The following is an 18,126-nucleotide window of genomic DNA, read 5'->3' on the forward strand; positions in this document are numbered from 1 at the left end:
CTTATCATTCTAATTTTTATAAACGAAGGCTAATCATTAAAACACATACCAAAAATCTTCACAACATTTCTATGCAACAAAATTCTTCAGTTTGTGTCCAAAAAAACCAAAAGTATTTTTAAAAAAAAATTGTGAAGTTCGTCGGAAGAATTCTGCGGACCCAGTGGAATTGGGGACGACATGCTGTGAAACTCTACAAACAGTTAAACTACACTCGACCGCGCAGGTGGCTACGCATCGATATATTACAAAGTTAGATAACACGTTTATAATCAGTGGAATTCCGATTGGCACCACAACAATCCTGCAAACGTGGGTTTGTGAGAATAATCTATTTCATAACTATCTATTGTGTGGAACCCATTGTCACTCCGCGATTTGTGAAGGAAAAAGTGTTGGAAGGGGACCCACTAACCGTCAGCAGCAGCAAGTTCGAGGTTGCGATCCTAGATGAATATGCCCTATCGATGTTCGTTGCTCGACGTCATGAATGATTCGAAAGTGCGCACACAATTTGCCGACCCGACCCCATAGCACGTGTCCAATGTTACCTGGTGGTAGAGTGTCCACTATAGCAACAACCGGGATCGTGTATTTTTGTGGAGGGTGTGCGATTCCGAGAGTGAAGAATTTGCGGATAGAAGCTCTCATACCCAACAGCTCCCGGCTCTGATGAGCCACGCTCAGGATTTCAGCAACATCACCGATCGTCACGAGACTCGTTTTCGAAATCTTTGATCCTCAACTGTGTCCTAAAACCGGCCAAGTCACCAAATTCGATCAAATTTGTACAAAGCAGCGTGCGGGACAGTGCCCATTTCGAGAGCGAGATCTAGCGCCGCATCCAAACCATCGTAGCGTAAAACATCGGCGCCGCTCGGCATTTCGGAGGCGGTCCATTGCGAGGCTGATGAGTGTCGGTAAGCATCGCTTTATGCTTACTTTGCAGGATGCTTCATACTAATATTACCAACTATTATGATTATTATTATTAGTGGGTGGATTTTTTAAGGAAGAGAACCCATCTAGTCTCATCTCCATGTGGTTCATGTTTGTCCCATCAATACTGAACTTTTGGGGCATTTTGGTACAATTTGTAAAAATAAGGCAATAAGGTTATAGTCAATTCATTGATTGAGATCATGTTCTTATCAAAAAAATGCAATAGATGGAGTTTAGAAGAAAATTTATTTATATATATATATATATATATATATACGTACACACACAAAATAAGGATGATACAATCCATTTGTTGTGTTCACTTCAACTTTTGTAATTTTGGAAGTGTTCCCATTTGCTCACATTTCATCTTTATTGCCGCCTCATGTATAAATTGCCTTCATATAATATAGATGCAGATACATAATTCTATTGGTTAAGATCAAAGATAGAGATTGTATTCTTTATAAAAATAGGAAACATTTTGTGAATATTAAATGACATGGGATTTTGGCATATTTTAATTCATTACTCTTTTAGCTAATGTCACAAATTCTAATGTTATTTGAGATAAGTTGATGTTGCAAACATAAAATGCTTAATTGTTTGGGTGTAATTTTATGATAGAATTGTGTTTTAAAATAGGAAAAACATAAGTAAAAGTTATTGTTTATCTTGCAAACGATCCAATAAATGTAATGTATACAATGTACATGTATTTCATTCAAGTACATTGGATCAGTAGTAGAAATGTCATAAATGTTTTTCAAAATTAGCTTGAACAAAAATATTTCTTTACCCTTCCTTGTTTTGAAGTAAAATAATACATGCAGTGGAAGAAGAAATAGAAAAATAAACAAATATATAAACACATTGTTACAAAAGAAATACCATGTGAAATTTTGTCAAGTATGTACATACATACATACATACATACATACATACATATACATATATATATTGTATGTTATTTTTGTAGAAGAGTATTATAATCTTGGAAGTATACTGATCTTAAATTTAAAAAATAAAATAAAAAGGAAAGAAGAAAAGAAAAGAAGAAAAGAAAAGAAAGATTGGTCGTTGGTATTTTATTTTGAAAATTGCTTGTAATAATATGATATGCTGGTTTTATTTAAATCATTTTCTGATTTTCATTTGAAAAGTTGCTCAAAAACATTTTTGAATACTGTGACATCTAATGTAATTGCACATACAAAGACACAAGTGACAAAATATTATCCATTTATAATCTAATATACATGAGAATTCCATTTAAAATATACAAAGATATAAGTGATAACATATTTTTACTAAAAATGAAAAAATGTCAAAATATTATATATAGATTGGAAAAAATATATAAAAATGTTTTTTTTAAATCAAGCTTTTAATTTTGAATATATATATATATATATATATATATATAAAAAAAATTGATCCCTGTTAGTTTGTATCATTTTTTGCAAAATAAATATTAACTATTAAATCTTATTAATTATCATTTCAACAACAACAACATTAGATAGTTGGATTGTATTATAACTTCTCTTTGTTAATTAATATTCATTAATTACAATTAATCAACTATGGAATATTAGAATAAGAAATAAAATTTAAGGATTAGATTAAATAAGTATTTGTATTTATTAATTGATACGAATCCGTAAAAATCACTCCACTATTAGATATTGGAGATTATTAATCACATATAACATAAAAAAGTCAGTTATCAAAATATTAGTTAATTATTATAGATTGTCAATATTTGGAAATTGCTTACCAAGAAGAAAAACATGTATATATATATATATATATGAATCTCTACAAAGTCTTTCTGACTTCTTGCAAATCTACTACAAAGCTATTTATTTATTGGTTATAATATGTAACTGATGGTCTTACATATTATTTCTTTATATTCTTTAATGTAATTTTTTAAAGCTTGTTAAAGTTATACATTAATGAGAATTATTCAAATAAAAAAAATCATATATGTGTATATGTAGATGTATTTTATGAAATTATACTTTAAATGTTTGTATATTATACCACTTTCTAATATAAATATATAAGATAAATAATATACATAATAAAATTTAGTTATTTTAGTACGATTTGAAAGCTTCGAAATTTGAATTATATATTATTAGTTCATATGTCATATATCTGACCAATCATAAGCTTTGCAATCAGTTTATTAAAAATCAAAAGACTTAAAATAAAATTTTGATCATATTCTTTTAAATAAACAGAATAAAATAAAATAAATCCATTTCTGGATTTTATATACATCAATACATCTGTTAGTTACATAATTACTTAGTTATTAAATATTATAACTTTTAAGCTACACCACAACCCATGAGCTTGAGATTCATATTTTTTTTTCTTGTATTTTTATTTTTATAAATGTTACTTATTTAGTTATGTCTCTATTTTTATTATCTCATTTTTGTATGCAATGTATCTTCATATATATATATATATGCACGTGTTTTTTGCAGTGTTTATAGAATATGTTTGTATATTGCATATTATTATAGTACAACTTGCTTCAACATATTACTCCCAAAACAAATATTAATCGTTAGGCCAATAATGTTTTTATATAAATGGAGAGAGATACACAGTTCTCATGTTCACCATATAGGACAAATGAATATTAGGTTGTCATATGACTCCACATATAATTATGCAGTAATCTGCGAACAAGCACACACACCAGTTAAGTGGGCATTTTAATCAATTAGAAACTCACACACAAACAACTCGAAATCCAAAACCACACTATATAATACACCACACTGTTCCATAAATGACGTGGCATCCGAGTTTTGGCGCCATGTTTCCTCCCCCTTCAAATCTCTCTCTGTCACGCGCGCTTTCTTAATTTTCCCGCCGTTTCTGAATGAGCATGTTTCGCCGTTCGATTAAAATCCAACGGGTTGGATGGGTCGATCCGTGGCAGGGAAATGGCGCCTTCTGATTGGACGTTCTGATGCTCGGACTATAAAGAGAAACTTCACCCACGCCCATTTGTATTGGCTAGGTGTTTGTGTTCGAAGCTGCCAGCGTTGTTGCCTGAGATCGTGAGTTTCGGTCGTCGTCTAGTGCATTTACTTCGTCTTAGTTGTAGTGGAGAATTAGATTGGGAGGTGTGAGAGATGGCTCCCAAGACTGATGAGCAAAAGGCCGGCAAGAGCAAAGCGGAGAAGAAGCCAGTGAAGAAGGCCGAGAAGAAAATCAAGAGCGACAGCAAGACCGACGCCAAGAAGAAGAAGTCGAAGAAGAGCGTCGAGACTTACAAGATATACATCTACAAGGTTTTGAAGCAGGTATTGGATCGGGACTCTCTCTCTTCCTGTTTGAGATTAATCCCATGTTTATTTTATGTGATGATGGATGCTTGCGAGTGTTTTCAGAAGTTGTTTGTTTTTGAAATGTCGGTGGGAGTGTGACTGCGCTGGGATTAGATTTTTATTTATTTATTTATTTATTTAAATATGTACGTGTACATAGACTCTGGTGTTATCAAATACTGAAGGTGCTCAATAATTTGTTACTTTCAGGTACATCCCGACACCGGTATTTCGTCGAAGGCAATGGGCATTATGAACTCCTTTATCAATGACATTTTCGAAAAGCTTGCTCAAGAAGCCGCCAGACTTGCGCGCTACAATAAGAAGCCTACAATTACTTCTCGCGAAATTCAGACTGCCGTGCGTTTGATTTTGCCTGGAGAGTTGGCAAAGCATGCAGTTTCAGAGGGGACCAAAGCCGTCACTAAGTTTACTAGCGCTTAGACCTCCAGCAGTTGTGCCGATCCATTTAGGGTTTTAAGTTTTGCGGATCCTTACTTAGGGTTTAGGGATACTTAAGTACATGATTCTACATGTGGAATTTACGTCCTGCAACGCGTTTTACGATGGGAGTGAGTCTCCACGGAGAGTGTAATGCGTTCCCGTGTACATACATTTATGTAAAATCATCGCGGTCCACTCTGAACTTAAATCTAAATTTCTTTCAGCAATTCTGTGCACTTCTGAACTTCCTACCTCATACACCCTGTCTTTTGTTCAGCGAGGTTGCCTTCCATAAAAACTTGTGATCATGTTGGACTTCTGTGTATAGTGCCGAATGTAGCCAATTTTGAAGATTTTATAGTTACTCTCCGGTCAAGATACTGTTCAGGTCGCGAACGGAAGTTCACCCAACAATTCATAAGCACACTAAAGCTATTATTTATCCTTTTCCAGCTAACACTGGCTCTTGACCAGTAATCCTCATTTTAATTTTATGTATTAATCGTGAAATAAATTCTCCTGTCTAATGGATATTTCATTGTCAACTCGTAACACATTGTTCTTTGAATGCAGCTTTTTGAAAACAGCCGGTTTAGAAGCGAGTTCATGAAATCAGTATGTTTTTTTATCATCATTCCATTTTAATACAATGTGTTTTGAAACTTGGATAAATTCAATCATCCTACAGCACCATAAACATTTTCACGCAAATTTTTATCTGAACATTTTCTTCAAATCGTTTTATGTACCTGAAGCTGGGCTGCTTGTCATGTACACGGGGTGTCACGCACTGAAAGGGGTGTTAACCTAGCAGTTCCCATTCAAAATCGTACCACATAAACAAATATGCATGATTTTAAAATTAAATAGAAAACAAACCAATCATGCACAAATGAGTCAGAAAATTATTTGTAAAAACCATCGACCTTTCTGTATACATATACACAACTACCATCAACTTCACCATTAAAAGATGGGTTTTCAATCAGCGTTATTTTTAGCTACTGACTTCCTGGTTGGTCTTCCAATTCTACATATCAGCGACAATTCACACATGGGAATGTTTACAAGAGAAGCTGATACTGTGAAGATCACCTATTTCCTGGCTGAGCTCAGTCAGCACTGTTGTGGAGGCAGTAACTCATCGTCATACATCGTCCTCTCCAAACACACCCACACCTGGATAAGTTCACTACTTATTAAGAAATGATAGTTTCATAGTCGTCATCATACAAGCCGTGCTGAACCGGGTTTTTCTTTGTGCTTCTACACGAGCCGTTCGTTGCTAGAGACGGACTGCACCGGCGAGCCTTTGCGAAGTTTGTATCTTTCGGAACAAAAATAATCAAGAAGCCGATATAATTTTTAAAAAAGTACAAAACCTTTAACGAGACAACAAGGACCCATGCTGCGGTAAGAAGACCCCCAATTACAGATTCCTTCCAAAAAACTGCATTTCTATGTCCCACCTCGCGGCAATGGAATACACTCATCCTCTTCGCTCCTTCTGGGGCTTGAATTTTCCTCCACATTCTGAAAATCATGGTAGGACCTTCGCACAGCTTATTGTACTCTTCGGGAGTGTCACAGAAAGACTGGCAGTCATTTTGACAAATGCAAAGGAGGTAAGTGACACCCCAGTTACAAGTTCAACGATAAGATGTTGGCACTCCCCAAACTGCTTGTAATGGAGCTTCTGGGAACAGTGATCTAATAACCAACTCTTCTGACTAAAATGCCTAAAATTATTTGTGTCACCAGGGAAAAGAGTCTCAAAAAGACAACCGTCGATATCCCCAATTCTTAGATATGACGCTGTCAGAGCTTTGGTCTCCAATTTTCGCCCGCGTAAGCGGCTTTATCCCCGAGTTCTTCCTCAATCCTCAAAAGCTGCTCACAAAACAAAAGAGACCATAAATACATACATCATGTCCAGTGAAATTTATAAAACTCAATAGACAAATCGCTGCACAGGGCTTTGCGTCTCGATCCATGTATCAAGGTGCTTTCACAGACTTGCATTATAGGAATCTCGAATGGTTCTAAAAAAAGGCGGTGATTGATATACCTGGTTGTATTTGGCAAGGCGCTCGCTCCGACAGGGAGCGCCTGTCTTGATCTGGCCAGTGGAGAGTCCAACAGCCAAATCAGCAATGAAGGAATCCTCCGTCTCTCCACTGCGATGTGACGCCATAATTCCCCAACCAGCCTTCTTTGACATGTTGACGGCTTCAATGGCCTCTGTGATCGTTCCAATCTGATTTACCTGAAAAAACGCAGGAGACAACAAAACAAATAAGTCAAAATGCATGGCTTTCAGGATGTCTTTCTCTAACAGGTACATTGAATATGAGAGGAGGACAACTTTCACAAGAAATATCATATACAGCACGAGACTTGTACACAGTGTATGATCTGTAAAGTCACAGAAGAAGTTCAGCGATTTAGATAAGAACCCTTTAATGTAGGGATAAAATATATCAAACCTTGAGAAGCAGCGCGTTGCAAGTATGTTCCTCAATGGCCTTAGCAACACGCTTAGGATTGGTGACGAGAGTATCATCTCCTACAACCTGAATACAGAAAGATTCTACTTCTTTGAGATGCATGTTGAGAAAAGAGAGGTAAGCAGGAAATGCAGTTTATGAGGATCAAAGAGTTAACAAATAATGTTTGCATCTGTATAACTGCATGTAACAGGGCATTAGAACAACTCAGATCCAAAGTAAGAAGTCTAGCAAATATGCGAAACAGTCTTTACCTGACAAATCTTTAGGTCTGTCAGTTTCTTAGTGTTCTCCCAATCATCTTGTTCGAAGGGGTCTTCAATGGATATGATAGGATAATCTGCAATGAACTCCAGATTATAAATCTAGAAACCATGTATATGTATATGTATATGTATATATATATATATAGTAGAGAAAAGTCTAACAACTGATTTCCAACACCCGCTTTCATCCAAAAGGATCTTGTAGATCAGGATTGTTATTCAATATTACAGATATGACTACCCAATCAAATCTTCAACAAGGGAACTCAACATCATCTTAATTATGAATGTTCACCTTTACAAAAGGATTGGTACATTGCAATCATTTCGTCTCCGCTCTTCACATCCGCTCCTGAGTTGTTGGGTGTTTTGAAATCCAGATCGTATTTCTTGTCCGCTGCACAAGGGACCACAGCACCCCATTTGTCAAAACATTCAGGAATGTGCTTCATCAAATACACTTTCAACATGGAGTAACATCTGCTGTTATTACAGTAGATGAACGCAGTATTTATTTAGTTTGTGTATAGACGAACGGACTTCAATCGATAGAACTGAATCACAAGGTTGCATCCGTTCATTTACACACAAACTAAATAAATCTTCCACTTCTGCAATTCGCTAGATGGTAAACTTGAACTTGCCGATCATCTTTTGTCATTACAGGAAACAAGAAAATACAACTATACTGTAAAAACAAGACAACAGGTAAGGATAAACTTACAGGTGTAAAATTCACTGGCAGCAACATCCATACCAATCTTAACTACTCCACTGTACCCAGCTTTCTCAATGGCCATTTTCACGAGGTCCAGACCTTCCTTATTACTGTCACCCAGTACCTCATAGTTAGGTTTTCCTACAAATTGTACAACAAATAAGACATATTGAACGACACCAAGGTGCAAGAAATCAAAGTTGAAATGAACAGAACTCTTGCCTAGCAATACTGGGGGCGAAACCCCCTTCATCTCCCACATTACAAGCATCGATACCGTATTTGGCTTTAATCACAGCCTGCAAAACAAAAGATACTGAGTTTAGGTCGCTACCCATGGCGTAGGATGTGTGCAAAGTACATTAAAAAATAAAAATAAAATGCCTTCCATTCATGATGTCGCATACATTGAGATTGCTTGTGATATACCCTGGAGATCGCCCAAATATAACATAACAAAGTAGAAAGGAAGTGTTATGGAACACAATGATCAAAATTAATTCGTGTGGTCAATTGCATAATAGAAACAAACCTTCAAGTGGTGATACACTTCAGTGCCATATCGCATAGCTTCCGAAAATGAAGGAGCACCAACGGGTAGAATCATAAATTCCTGCAGAGCATAGTTACAATCATGTGGATAAGCTTCAATCTAATAATTCATGTTCCCTGATTGAATACAAATTGAAATCACTTCCTCCTTCTGCAACGTACCTGCATAGCAAGCTTGTTGCCGGCATGACTTCCGCCGTTGATAATGTTAAACGCAGGTACTGGTAATACCAGCCTCGTGTTTTCAGCGAGATCTGCAATATGCTGATACAAAGGAACCTGGCAAGTTTACACCACATCATCAGGATTAGTTTCAAATTGCAGAGTTCACAATTACACTGCAACAGGTCATATTCAACAATAGCTAGCCACAAAAGTTGTAGCCTTCCTAGTTTTACGACCAAAACATTTTACTATTAATGTAAAGATGATACGTTTAATTAGATGTAATTTAACCTGTCAAGCCAATATCAATAATTAAAATATAAATAAATAAATAAATAACACACATACACACAATTTTCAGACTCGTACCCCTTTCTCGCAAGCTCCGGCTTTGCATACAGCCATTGACACAGCCAAAATCGCGTTAGCTCCCAAACTCCCCTGTTGTACATAAATAAATCAAGTTTAAAATTCAAGTAATGGGAATACATTCAAACGTTAATAGTAGTTATTTAGTTTGAATGCTGACGACATTTATTGCGTATCGAGGGCATTTAGAATGGCCCAGCACGTCATGAACAATTACTTTCATGCACACCTTATTTTCAGTCTTGTCCAGTTCCATCATCGTTCTATCGATCTTGGCTTGCTCTCTGGGATCCATGCCCAGAATGGCAGGCTGAATCTTGTCGTTGACATTCGCAACAGCTTTCAGAACCCCTTTACCCATGTAAACGTTCTTGTCACCATCTCGAAGCTCAACGGCCTCGTGACTGCCTCACAGATAACCAGCATCAGCGATGTCGTAATGGGGATATCCATGTCACAGAACAAGCCGAAAGCATAGTACACACGCTTACACGTACCGCGAAGATATTGTAACAAGTACCACTAAAGCATATCCGACTACAATTTAGGATAAGCATGACGCTCATCTCCTTCTGAGCTGGTTACCAGGGTCATGAATACGATTTACATTTCCGCCTAAATATACCTTAGGTCGAAGGTCCTAACACCAAAGGAATTACCAAGATAGAAAAGCTTACGCACACTCCAGTAGAAGCTCCGCTAGGCACTGCCGCACGAAACATGCCCTTGCCGGTCCAAACATCGACCTCCACTGTGGGGTTCCCACGGCTATCAATAATCTGACGAGCATGGACTTTGGTGATGACTCCGGGCACAGCTTTCCTCAGGTGATCGGCCTGATCGCGTACACCTCGAGCAGTTTAGGTTTATTAGCACATCCTTAAAAATTAAATAAAAAAGAAAGAAAAAAAAGATGGTATCAAACCTGATATTACCAAGAAAATACCTGACATTCGAGAGCATGAATAGAACAAAACGACCCCTCTCTCCTCTCAAAAAATAAAATAAATAAAATAAAACTACTACGAAACACTCACCGATCATTAGGATCAAGTATGTGATTTATGGAATCTGGTGCGATAATTTATACCATCCGAGATTGTATACACAAGAAGAGCAACTGCATGAGGAATTCCGAGACACCTCATGCCGCAGGGAAAGAAAACAAGAACTAAAAAAATCCTCGAAGTTAGCAGAGTGGGCACATACAATGAAGATGACGGGATCAGGACTCTTGGCTCGGACAGCAGCATTCACCGCATCCTCGATACGACTCGACAGCTTGTGCTTCTCCAAATACTCCTGGACAGACATGGTGCCGTCCACCCTGAGCCCGGAAGATCACCCCTCAAAGGCAACGATCCCGCTGAAACCAACCAACCTAACAAAACACACCTTCTTCTCCCTCCACCAAAGAAGAGAAACTGTGGCTTCAAAAACGAAGCCGAGGGAGGATTTTTGGGGATTGCGTGAGGATGATGGAAAGAACCCAATGGCACAAATCTGCAAGGAGAGAGAAGGGAAGCGAAAAAGGAGACGATGGTTGGAAATGGAAGACGTTTCAGGCATTCGATCGACTCTTGCAGGATGGACGCATATAGACGCTGATGGACGCTTGCAGGCAGCAGACTGGTGGAATCCAGGTCTGTCTTTGCCGCCGGACGTCTTCCGGTCGTAAACGCTGCCGTCGTTCACTTATCGTTCATTGGTGGTTCGTTGGTCTTTCGTTCGTCGGTCTGGAAGGCTGACGGGGCAGTGTGAATGGGGTCTTGGGCCAATCCTGAGTGAGTCCGGATAAATCCTAGGGCTGACTTGTAGCTAACGTCAATCTTTTGTCCAAAACTCTTCCAATTGTCTTTCAATATGGCAACACAATTGGCTATTTGTATTGGACATCTCTTGAATTTTCAACATGGTTATTGGATAAATATTCTAAAGAAAGATAAGTACAAAAAAAATCAACAAATTTGGTGCAATTTTAAATCTCAATGTTTTTCACTATCATTGTCATTGTTAAGAGATTCATCTATTAAAGTTTGGTGTAAAAGTTACAATTTAATGTAATTTCTTTGTACTCATTGTGTTTGTAAATGTGGAACCCTTTAAACATCACAACGTAAAACTGCTTTACCAACCGAACAATGTTGAAATGAATTATATCTACATTGTGTAATCCACATGATATGTTAACCAATAAATTTAAAGGTAGTTGTTTTATTTATCACCAGTTACAGACATGTACAAACATGTCAGCGTTTTTAAGTTTTTTCATAATATAAAAATAAACAATAATTCGAAGAGTTCATTTCCTGTGTTCAAAATTCTTAAAGTAATTTAATCTTCATGGGGTTTGGCGGGAGAGAAAGATGTGGAATGCCAAGGAGTATGTGAACAAGGCAGCTCGCACGTGCACGAATGCCACACCACACCAACTACACTCCCTCCCCCAAGGGCGCAGCCGCAAGCGACCGTGACCGCGCGTCGGAGGCATAGGCAACAGTGCAATTTAGACAAGCGAAGCGCATGCGCGGCAGAGGTATACCGCGGGATGACGTGAAGAGACTCGATGACGGGCGTCGTCATCTCGCAGCCGGCAAGGCAGGCAGGCTACGGTGTATCCCCTCCTGGCGCCCCCCCGCCCACTGCGACGACACTGTCTCCGTGGTGTTGCTTCGGCAGTTTGCGTTGCAGGGTCCGGCATCTCTCCCCGACGATCTTACCGTGAGGAGCATCAACCATAACCAGGCGGATCCACAACCGGAACCAGACGACGAGACGAGAGAGAGCTTGAACCACCACCGCTGCAACATATCACCAAACCGGCGCTTGAACATCAAAACCCAGGTGCGTTGCGTTCCGTTGCATGGTAAGCGGTGGAGCCAAGGTAGCCCTATCGGCGTTGTAGGCTGCCGTGATTGTTTGGTTTTATTCGAACCTGGCGCCCTGCTTTGCCAAGGGTGGGGAAGGAGAGAGGGCCAGAAGGGGGGGGGGGGGGGAGAGGTGGGGGTGGGGACTGAGAGCCTTGTAATGTCGTCTTTACCCTGCTGGTCCTTGGTACAGTAGGCTGTGCGATGCGAGGTGTTTACCAGCATCGAGGTGTGGTGGGAGAAAGCTTTGTCTATTGATGTCCAGGCCCACCCCATCGTGTTCCATGTCGGTCCCTTTCGTTCTTGCGTTTTTGGATGGTCAGATAGGCGGCTGTCATTGCTGCTACGCCGCCATCTATTGTCTCGGTTCGTAGCCCAAGTGTGTGACGGAACGCAGCAAACTCTCTCGCCTTTGTGTGTGTGTGTGTGTGTGTTCCCCTCCCTCTCCCACCCTTGTTGCCTTGGTTGTTGCCCTCTTTCGGGGCTGGGATTTTTGTTTGTTTGTTTGTTTGTTTGTTTGTTTGGCTCTGTAGCTAAAAAGAGGAGGCACTGTTTCTGTTTTCTTTGGGATGCGGTGTATCTGTACATAGTGTGCGGGTGAGGGGAGCGTGACGGTGGTCTCCTTGGAAGAGACGAGAGATATTACAAAAAGAGGTTCTGTGTCTGGAGTGTTGTTGGTGGGAGGGTTTCAGTCTTGTGGGTTTGGGTAGGAGGCGGGGTGGGCCATTCTTGGGAGAAGAAGAGTTCAACAAGGGCTATGGGGTTCTGTCAGAATAAAGTTTTTTCGCGGTATTTTGGTTAAGGAGATTGATTAGGTTTTCTTTTAGAGCTGGGTTGTTTATGTGGGTTTTTGGAGTTGAGGAAGCGATCTGGGACTGCAGGAGGCTGCTAATGGAGGCGGAACACTGATGCCTGACAGTGGAATGTCGCGACCTCTGTGATTAGAGTTTTGGTTGCACGAGACGAGGCGGGGGAGTGGGATAGGAAGAAAGCGGGGGCTGCGACAGGCTGTGGAGGCTAGACGATGCACATGCGCCTGTGCGTTACCCCGGTCAATGTTTCAGCAGCAGAGTGCGTGAGTGGGGTCGTCTTGCCTGTTGCAGGACCGGGCGATGCTACTCGTCTGTGTGGAGCCTCCTCATGTGGGGCTTGAGAGTATTGAGGTGCACCACACATGGCTTGTTCGTCGCTTTTGCCACCTCTCCATGTCACATGGCAGGTTTCCCCAGGTCCTCGACGGAAGGGTGCTCCTCTGGGCTTGAAGAATTTGGGAAATACATGCTACCTTAACAGTGTGTTGCAATGTCTTACATACACGCCCCCGCTGGCCAATTTTTGCATGAGCAACCTTCACTCTATTCTGTGTACGTCACCTGTTGTCCCTGTTTCGTGATTAGTTTAAAGTACGGTTTTCCTTGGTTGAGACATGTTCAGCTTCTGTGGTGATTTGGCACTCGGAGATGTTTCCTGCCTTGAGGCCGAGATTCTTTAGAAGAGTGTACTTGCTTTGTTTAGTGATCAGTGCACTCACAGGCAGAGGTGCATGCAGGTAATCAATTGAATGGAAAGAATAATAGTAACTGCCCCTTCTGCTTCTTGGAGTTACGCATTCAGCGGTCCTTGACGTTTGAAGGTCCCATTGATGCGCCCATTAAAATACACAATAGGTTGCAGTATTTTGCCAAGCATTTCCGGAATGGTCGGCAGGAAGATGCCCATGAGCTCCTCCGATATGCAATCGAAGCCTGCAATCATGTTTGCGTGCAGCTGCACAAAATTGTACAAGTGGGTAAAGTGTCTCCAAAGCAAGCAGTGGCAAAAGGATCAAAGGAGGAGCCGAATACAGTTGTGAAGGAAATTTTTGGCGGTCTTTTGCAAAGTCAAGTGAAGTGTCTCTCATGTAGCACCGAATCGAATAAGCTTGACGAGATCATGGATCTCACTTTGGATATTGTGCGGTTGAGTTCTCTTAGTGAGGCCCTGTGTCGCTTCTTTCAGCCGGAAGTGTTGGATGGCGAAAACAAGTACCGCTGTGACCAGTACGTTTGAAATGCCCTTCTCACAATTTTCTCTCTCGTCTTCCTCCAAATCTTCTTTCCTTCCATATGAATCTTCAGAGCAGTAAGATATGTTCTTTTATTTTGGAACCTCAAACGGCGTGCATGTAAGAGCAACTTAGATTTGTCCTGGGTCGTTTCGTAGCACTTTACGCAGAGGTAGGTTAAGCTTGCAATGTGGTGCACTCTTGATTTTCTTTCGGATATCTCTCAACGTATTTCAGGCTCTTTGTAGGTTATGTCTTTGCATTTACATGTTGTATTGTTTATGCGCGTCGATATGTCTGTGAAGAAGAGTCTCTTGAAGGTTTGTATCTTTTCGTGTTGATAGTGCACATCAGTAATATGGATGTCGTTGGCTCACTTTGAACCGGGTATCTCATCTACTTTTACCTGCAGGTGTAAGAAGCTGTCTCCTGCTCGCAAGCAAATGTCTGTTTATCGGGCACCCAACGTACTTGTTATTCAAATGAAGGTGATACTCGAGACTTTGATGAAGAATTCGTATGAAGGCATGAAATGTATTCAACGTCTTTAAATCAATGACGATACTTATAGTGGTAATTAAAAATATTTTTAATACTATCATGCTAATTTATTTGGCATTAGATCTGTCTATCTGACTTCGTATTATGCCTTCTGAAATTCACTGTAAAGCTTTGTTGTTTTTTCTTGCAGAGGTTTGAAGATATTTATGGAGGGAAGATAGACCGGCATGTGCATTTTGAAGAACGCCTATGTCTTGCAGGCTATATGTGCAGGGCAGGCAAGGTACATATGTTTTCTGTTAACTGTTTCTCATGTGTCTTTTGTGTACAGTATGATTCACATATTCTATTTATGACCACTAGAAGTTAACTTGATTCGTTGTCATTGTTCCATTGCCGTACATACTCACTCGAGTGGCTTACTGCGAAAATTTCTGTTATTTCTAGTCTTTTCTGACGCATGATTGTCAATTCTTTGCGTCTGATATGGAGACATGTGCTTGGCAGGATGCACGTCCGGAGTATTCTCTTTATGGTGTTGTTGTGCATGCAGGTTCTTCACAAGACTCTGGGCACTATTACTCTTACGTCAAGGTATTATTTTTTAATTTTAATTTTTAAATTGCGGTAGCTTGATGTGGTTTTTTAAAGACTTCTCAACTCAGGCCCACCATATGAGACACTGAAATTTGATCATCCTTATGCCTGACAGGAATCCAGCGGGAAATGGTACTGCTGTGATGACGCCAGAGTCTCGCAAGTTAATGCTCAAACAGTACTAGCAGAGAAGGCATACATGCTTTTTTATGTCCGGAGTACATTGAGTCCGAAGATTCCATGTGGTTCGATTGCCCCACTGCCTGCCTCTTCAGACACTCAGCTTTCAACAACACTTTCTGGATCTACGGTCGGGAATAGCAACGGCACGAATGGCAGCATCAGTAGGATTGTATCCAAGCCCCACCCGAAGTTTGGAAGCATAGCAGCCTGCAATGTGCGTTCTACTTCTGCAGTTTTGAACAATGGTGCCGAGCACCCTGTTAATGGGAAGTCCGAGATAAAAAATCGACTTCACAATGGTGGGTCTCTTGAAAACAATGGCCTTTCACGAAGCGATCAGATGTCTTCAGCAATGACAAAGTCCGAAGACACTGATATGCCTGTGTATGGACCCCAGCCTCGACCTATTCCTGGGTCAAGTCTCAGACAGGGAGTCCGAGCTCCTGTATCAAGCTTGCCAGTATCATCCGTATCGACAAATGGTCTATCAGCTGTTTCCGGCCAGACACAGTTGACAGCTAACGAACCTGTCGGTGATGCTTCCATTGCGAACACAAGGCAGAATGGTTTCTCCTCTGAAGAAACAAGCTCCTCTGCTTTGGTAAAATCCCGCCCCTTCTAGCATATCTAGATTGATAGCAGTTGTCTGGTCGTCTGTGAAACATTTAAAATTCATATACTGTTACCTCGCAGCAATTTGCCAAGTATGTACAACTACTTTTATGGGAGTGGGAAAATTTTATTTCCGTTTGTGGTTCTAATACCACTAGGAAAACACAGTACCTTTTCCGGTGCTTTTCTACCGTTTTGTCTGAAGATTCTGATGGGTTTGACGTATTGGAATGTTTTGCTGCTCAGGGGAACCACACCGTTGAAAGGAAGAGCATGCCAGTTGACCCAGAGAAGGCTCTTCTAAAAGATGCGAGTCTAAGCCGAAAGAGGTTGCATTTAGAAGGTTGTGGATCTTCGTCGGCAACAGCTGACGTGAAAAGTGTTGGTACTCAAGAGGACGTTATCGAGAAGCCCTCCTCAACAACAATGGAGCATTTAACTGAACTTGAGAAGTTGAAAATGTCGTAAGTTTTACGCATTTTTTTGGGTCTTCTAAAATTTATAACGTTCTCCTTTATTTTTCTTAAAACTCACCAATCACAACCTGAGTCACCGATATGTTGGTGTTACTTTGGCTCAACCAATCAATGCTGATTGAGCACTGTTGCAGTTTGGACACATTTTACAATGTTTCAAGTGTCCCCAAATACACTTTAGTAAACTGCCCTCAAACCTTATTACAATTTTTGAGTCTCATTGTATGGCGGTGTTAACTATATGAGGTTGATGTCTGTCTACAGGCTTGCCAAACAAGGACGCGAACAGCTGCAACGGTCTGGGTGGTGTGAAAAGCTGAAAGAATCAATGCGGGCTGCCAAAAGACAACGCGTTGATCAGACATGCTCCAAAGAAACAGATAAGGCGATGCTAAGGTAATTCTATTGTGCATTTTATGGTCTTGCATTAATTTGTGCCCTTGAGCATGGAATCTTGCTTCGGAGATGTAACTTGTGAAACCCATTCGAGTATCACTCAATCTTTCGGCTGTGGAGACGTTTCATTTTGAATTTTGGAGACGATACTTCTGGTTTGGGAACATTTCTTGTAAATTCTATTCGTTACTCTTTTGTGTAAGAAACAAGAGCCTCAAGTCAATCAAGTAAATGTTATGTTTTCTTCTTTGTGAATATGACGGCGATGCATGTTATTGCAGGGAGTTTGATGCACAAATTGTGCAGTGTGGTAGTTCCTGCTTTATTCTCCGTTTTTTAGAAGGTTATGCAGTTGCAAGTCTACGAAGTGATCTTTCTGTATCCCGTGTGATGCAGGAAACAATTGATCGCGCAATGTCAAGAATTTTACAAACTCCAGGTTCCCAGCGATTTGAAAGAGCTCCTTGTGGCGCAGCTTCGAAATTTTTTCATGGCTAAAGAGAGTTAGATTGTAATGTTCAGATGCCCCCTGACATATGCAAGCCGCTGCAAGATTGTGGGTTGTGTTTCAGCCACATTTAAGCTGGGTTCTTTGGTTCGTAACATTTTGATCTGAGACCTCTTGAGAGGAGACGAGCTTGGTCGGTCTCTGGAGTTGTATTTTCTTTCACTTTCTACACACATCATGTGCATTCTCGCGCTATTGGTGGCTTTGTAGGAGGGGAGGGGGGGGGGGTGTAGATTAGCAGCTGCACGAGGCATGCAGAATCTTGTTTGGTTTCTTCCCCTACTTTAATGCGGGGCCTGGGGCAGAGCTTTCTCAAGTAGCGGATGTAGTCAGAATTATTGGAGTGTTGCTGAGTTGAATTAGCAATGAGGTAAATGTCACGAGGAGGGAATAAGGCTCTTACTCGTAGATAATGAAGAGTGCTGTTAGAAATTGGCCCCCTGTCCTAGAAATTTCAGTACATCTACATTTTGAAGCAGCTATTGTGTACAAAAGTCCGGTGGGACGGTCAAGCGCAGGTAGTCTCCTTAACAGTTGATCCTGCTCTGGAGTGATGACATTTTATGAAATTTACTTCAAACATTTTTGTGATATCTGCTGGTGTGTGGAGCTGGTGACTG

At 40.4% G+C, this 18,126-nt stretch overlaps 4 protein-coding genes across 4 annotated transcripts; 3 read left to right on the plus strand and 1 right to left on the minus strand.

Annotated features, from left to right (window-relative positions):
• The first annotated feature begins 3,993 nt into the window (after positions 1-3,993).
• On the plus strand, positions 3,994-4,972 carry LOC112290574 (histone H2B.11). Its single transcript, XM_024536973.3, has 2 exons — positions 3,994-4,277; positions 4,512-4,972. Exons 1-2 carry the CDS (start codon positions 4,107-4,109, stop codon positions 4,743-4,745), a joined length of 405 nt encoding a protein of 134 aa, XP_024392741.1. The 5' UTR covers positions 3,994-4,106; the 3' UTR covers positions 4,746-4,972.
• Positions 4,973-5,925: 953 nt separating this feature from the next.
• LOC112290573 (uncharacterized) lies at positions 5,926-10,881 on the minus strand. Its single transcript, XM_024536972.3, has 13 exons — positions 10,532-10,881; positions 10,004-10,158; positions 9,552-9,726; positions 9,323-9,394; positions 8,951-9,067; positions 8,769-8,849; positions 8,459-8,535; positions 8,243-8,346; positions 7,814-7,915; positions 7,507-7,592; positions 7,232-7,318; positions 6,814-7,011; positions 5,926-6,635 (listed from the first exon to the last, which is right to left on the minus strand). The coding sequence occupies exons 1-13, from the start codon at positions 10,634-10,636 to the stop codon at positions 6,564-6,566; spliced, it is 1,431 nt and encodes a 476-aa protein (XP_024392740.1). The 5' UTR covers positions 10,637-10,881; the 3' UTR covers positions 5,926-6,563.
• Positions 10,882-11,706: 825 nt separating this feature from the next.
• On the plus strand, positions 11,707-13,245 carry LOC141046081 (uncharacterized). Its single transcript, XM_073538076.2, has 2 exons — positions 11,707-12,188; positions 13,071-13,245. The coding sequence occupies exons 1-2, from the start codon at positions 11,846-11,848 to the stop codon at positions 13,079-13,081; spliced, it is 354 nt and encodes a 117-aa protein (XP_073394177.1). The 5' UTR covers positions 11,707-11,845; the 3' UTR covers positions 13,082-13,245.
• Positions 13,203-18,099, plus strand: LOC112290821 (uncharacterized). The gene is made up of 9 exons (XM_024537551.3): positions 13,203-13,553; positions 13,739-14,228; positions 14,646-14,721; positions 14,925-15,017; positions 15,242-15,328; positions 15,447-16,115; positions 16,373-16,590; positions 16,867-16,998; positions 17,395-18,099. Exons 1-9 carry the CDS (start codon positions 13,364-13,366, stop codon positions 17,504-17,506), a joined length of 2,067 nt encoding a protein of 688 aa, XP_024393319.1. The 5' UTR covers positions 13,203-13,363; the 3' UTR covers positions 17,507-18,099.
• The last annotated feature ends 27 nt before the right edge of the window (positions 18,100-18,126 follow it).

This window comes from Physcomitrium patens, chromosome 13 (genome assembly GCF_059467195.1).
Source record: "Physcomitrium patens ecotype Gransden chromosome 13, ASM5946719v1, whole genome shotgun sequence".
Classification (NCBI taxonomy): domain Eukaryota; kingdom Viridiplantae; phylum Streptophyta; class Bryopsida; order Funariales; family Funariaceae; genus Physcomitrium; species Physcomitrium patens.

Coding starts and splice junctions, on each gene's coding strand:
- LOC112290574 (XM_024536973.3), top strand. CDS start 4,107: ATGGCTCCCAAGACTGATGAGCAAAAGGCCGGCAAGAGCAAAGCGGAG. Junction 4,278..4,511: donor TCTACAAGGTTTTGAAGCAG/GTATTGGATCGG, acceptor TGTTACTTTCAG/GTACATCCCGACACCGGTAT.
- LOC112290573 (XM_024536972.3), bottom strand. CDS start 10,636: ATGTCTGTCCAGGAGTATTTGGAGAAGCACAAGCTGTCGAGTCGTATC. Junction 7,593..7,813: donor GTACCAATCCTTTTGTAAAG/GTGAACATTCAT, acceptor AGTTCATTGCAG/ATTATCCTATCATATCCATT. Junction 7,012..7,231: donor GCAACGCGCTGCTTCTCAAG/GTTTGATATATT, acceptor GCGTTTTTTCAG/GTAAATCAGATTGGAACGAT.
- LOC141046081 (XM_073538076.2), top strand. CDS start 11,846: ATGCGCGGCAGAGGTATACCGCGGGATGACGTGAAGAGACTCGATGAC.
- LOC112290821 (XM_024537551.3), top strand. CDS start 13,364: ATGGCTTGTTCGTCGCTTTTGCCACCTCTCCATGTCACATGGCAGGTT. Junction 13,554..13,738: donor CAACCTTCACTCTATTCTGT/GTACGTCACCTG, acceptor AGGTGCATGCAG/GTAATCAATTGAATGGAAAG. Junction 14,722..14,924: donor TACTTGTTATTCAAATGAAG/GTGATACTCGAG, acceptor TTTTTCTTGCAG/AGGTTTGAAGATATTTATGG.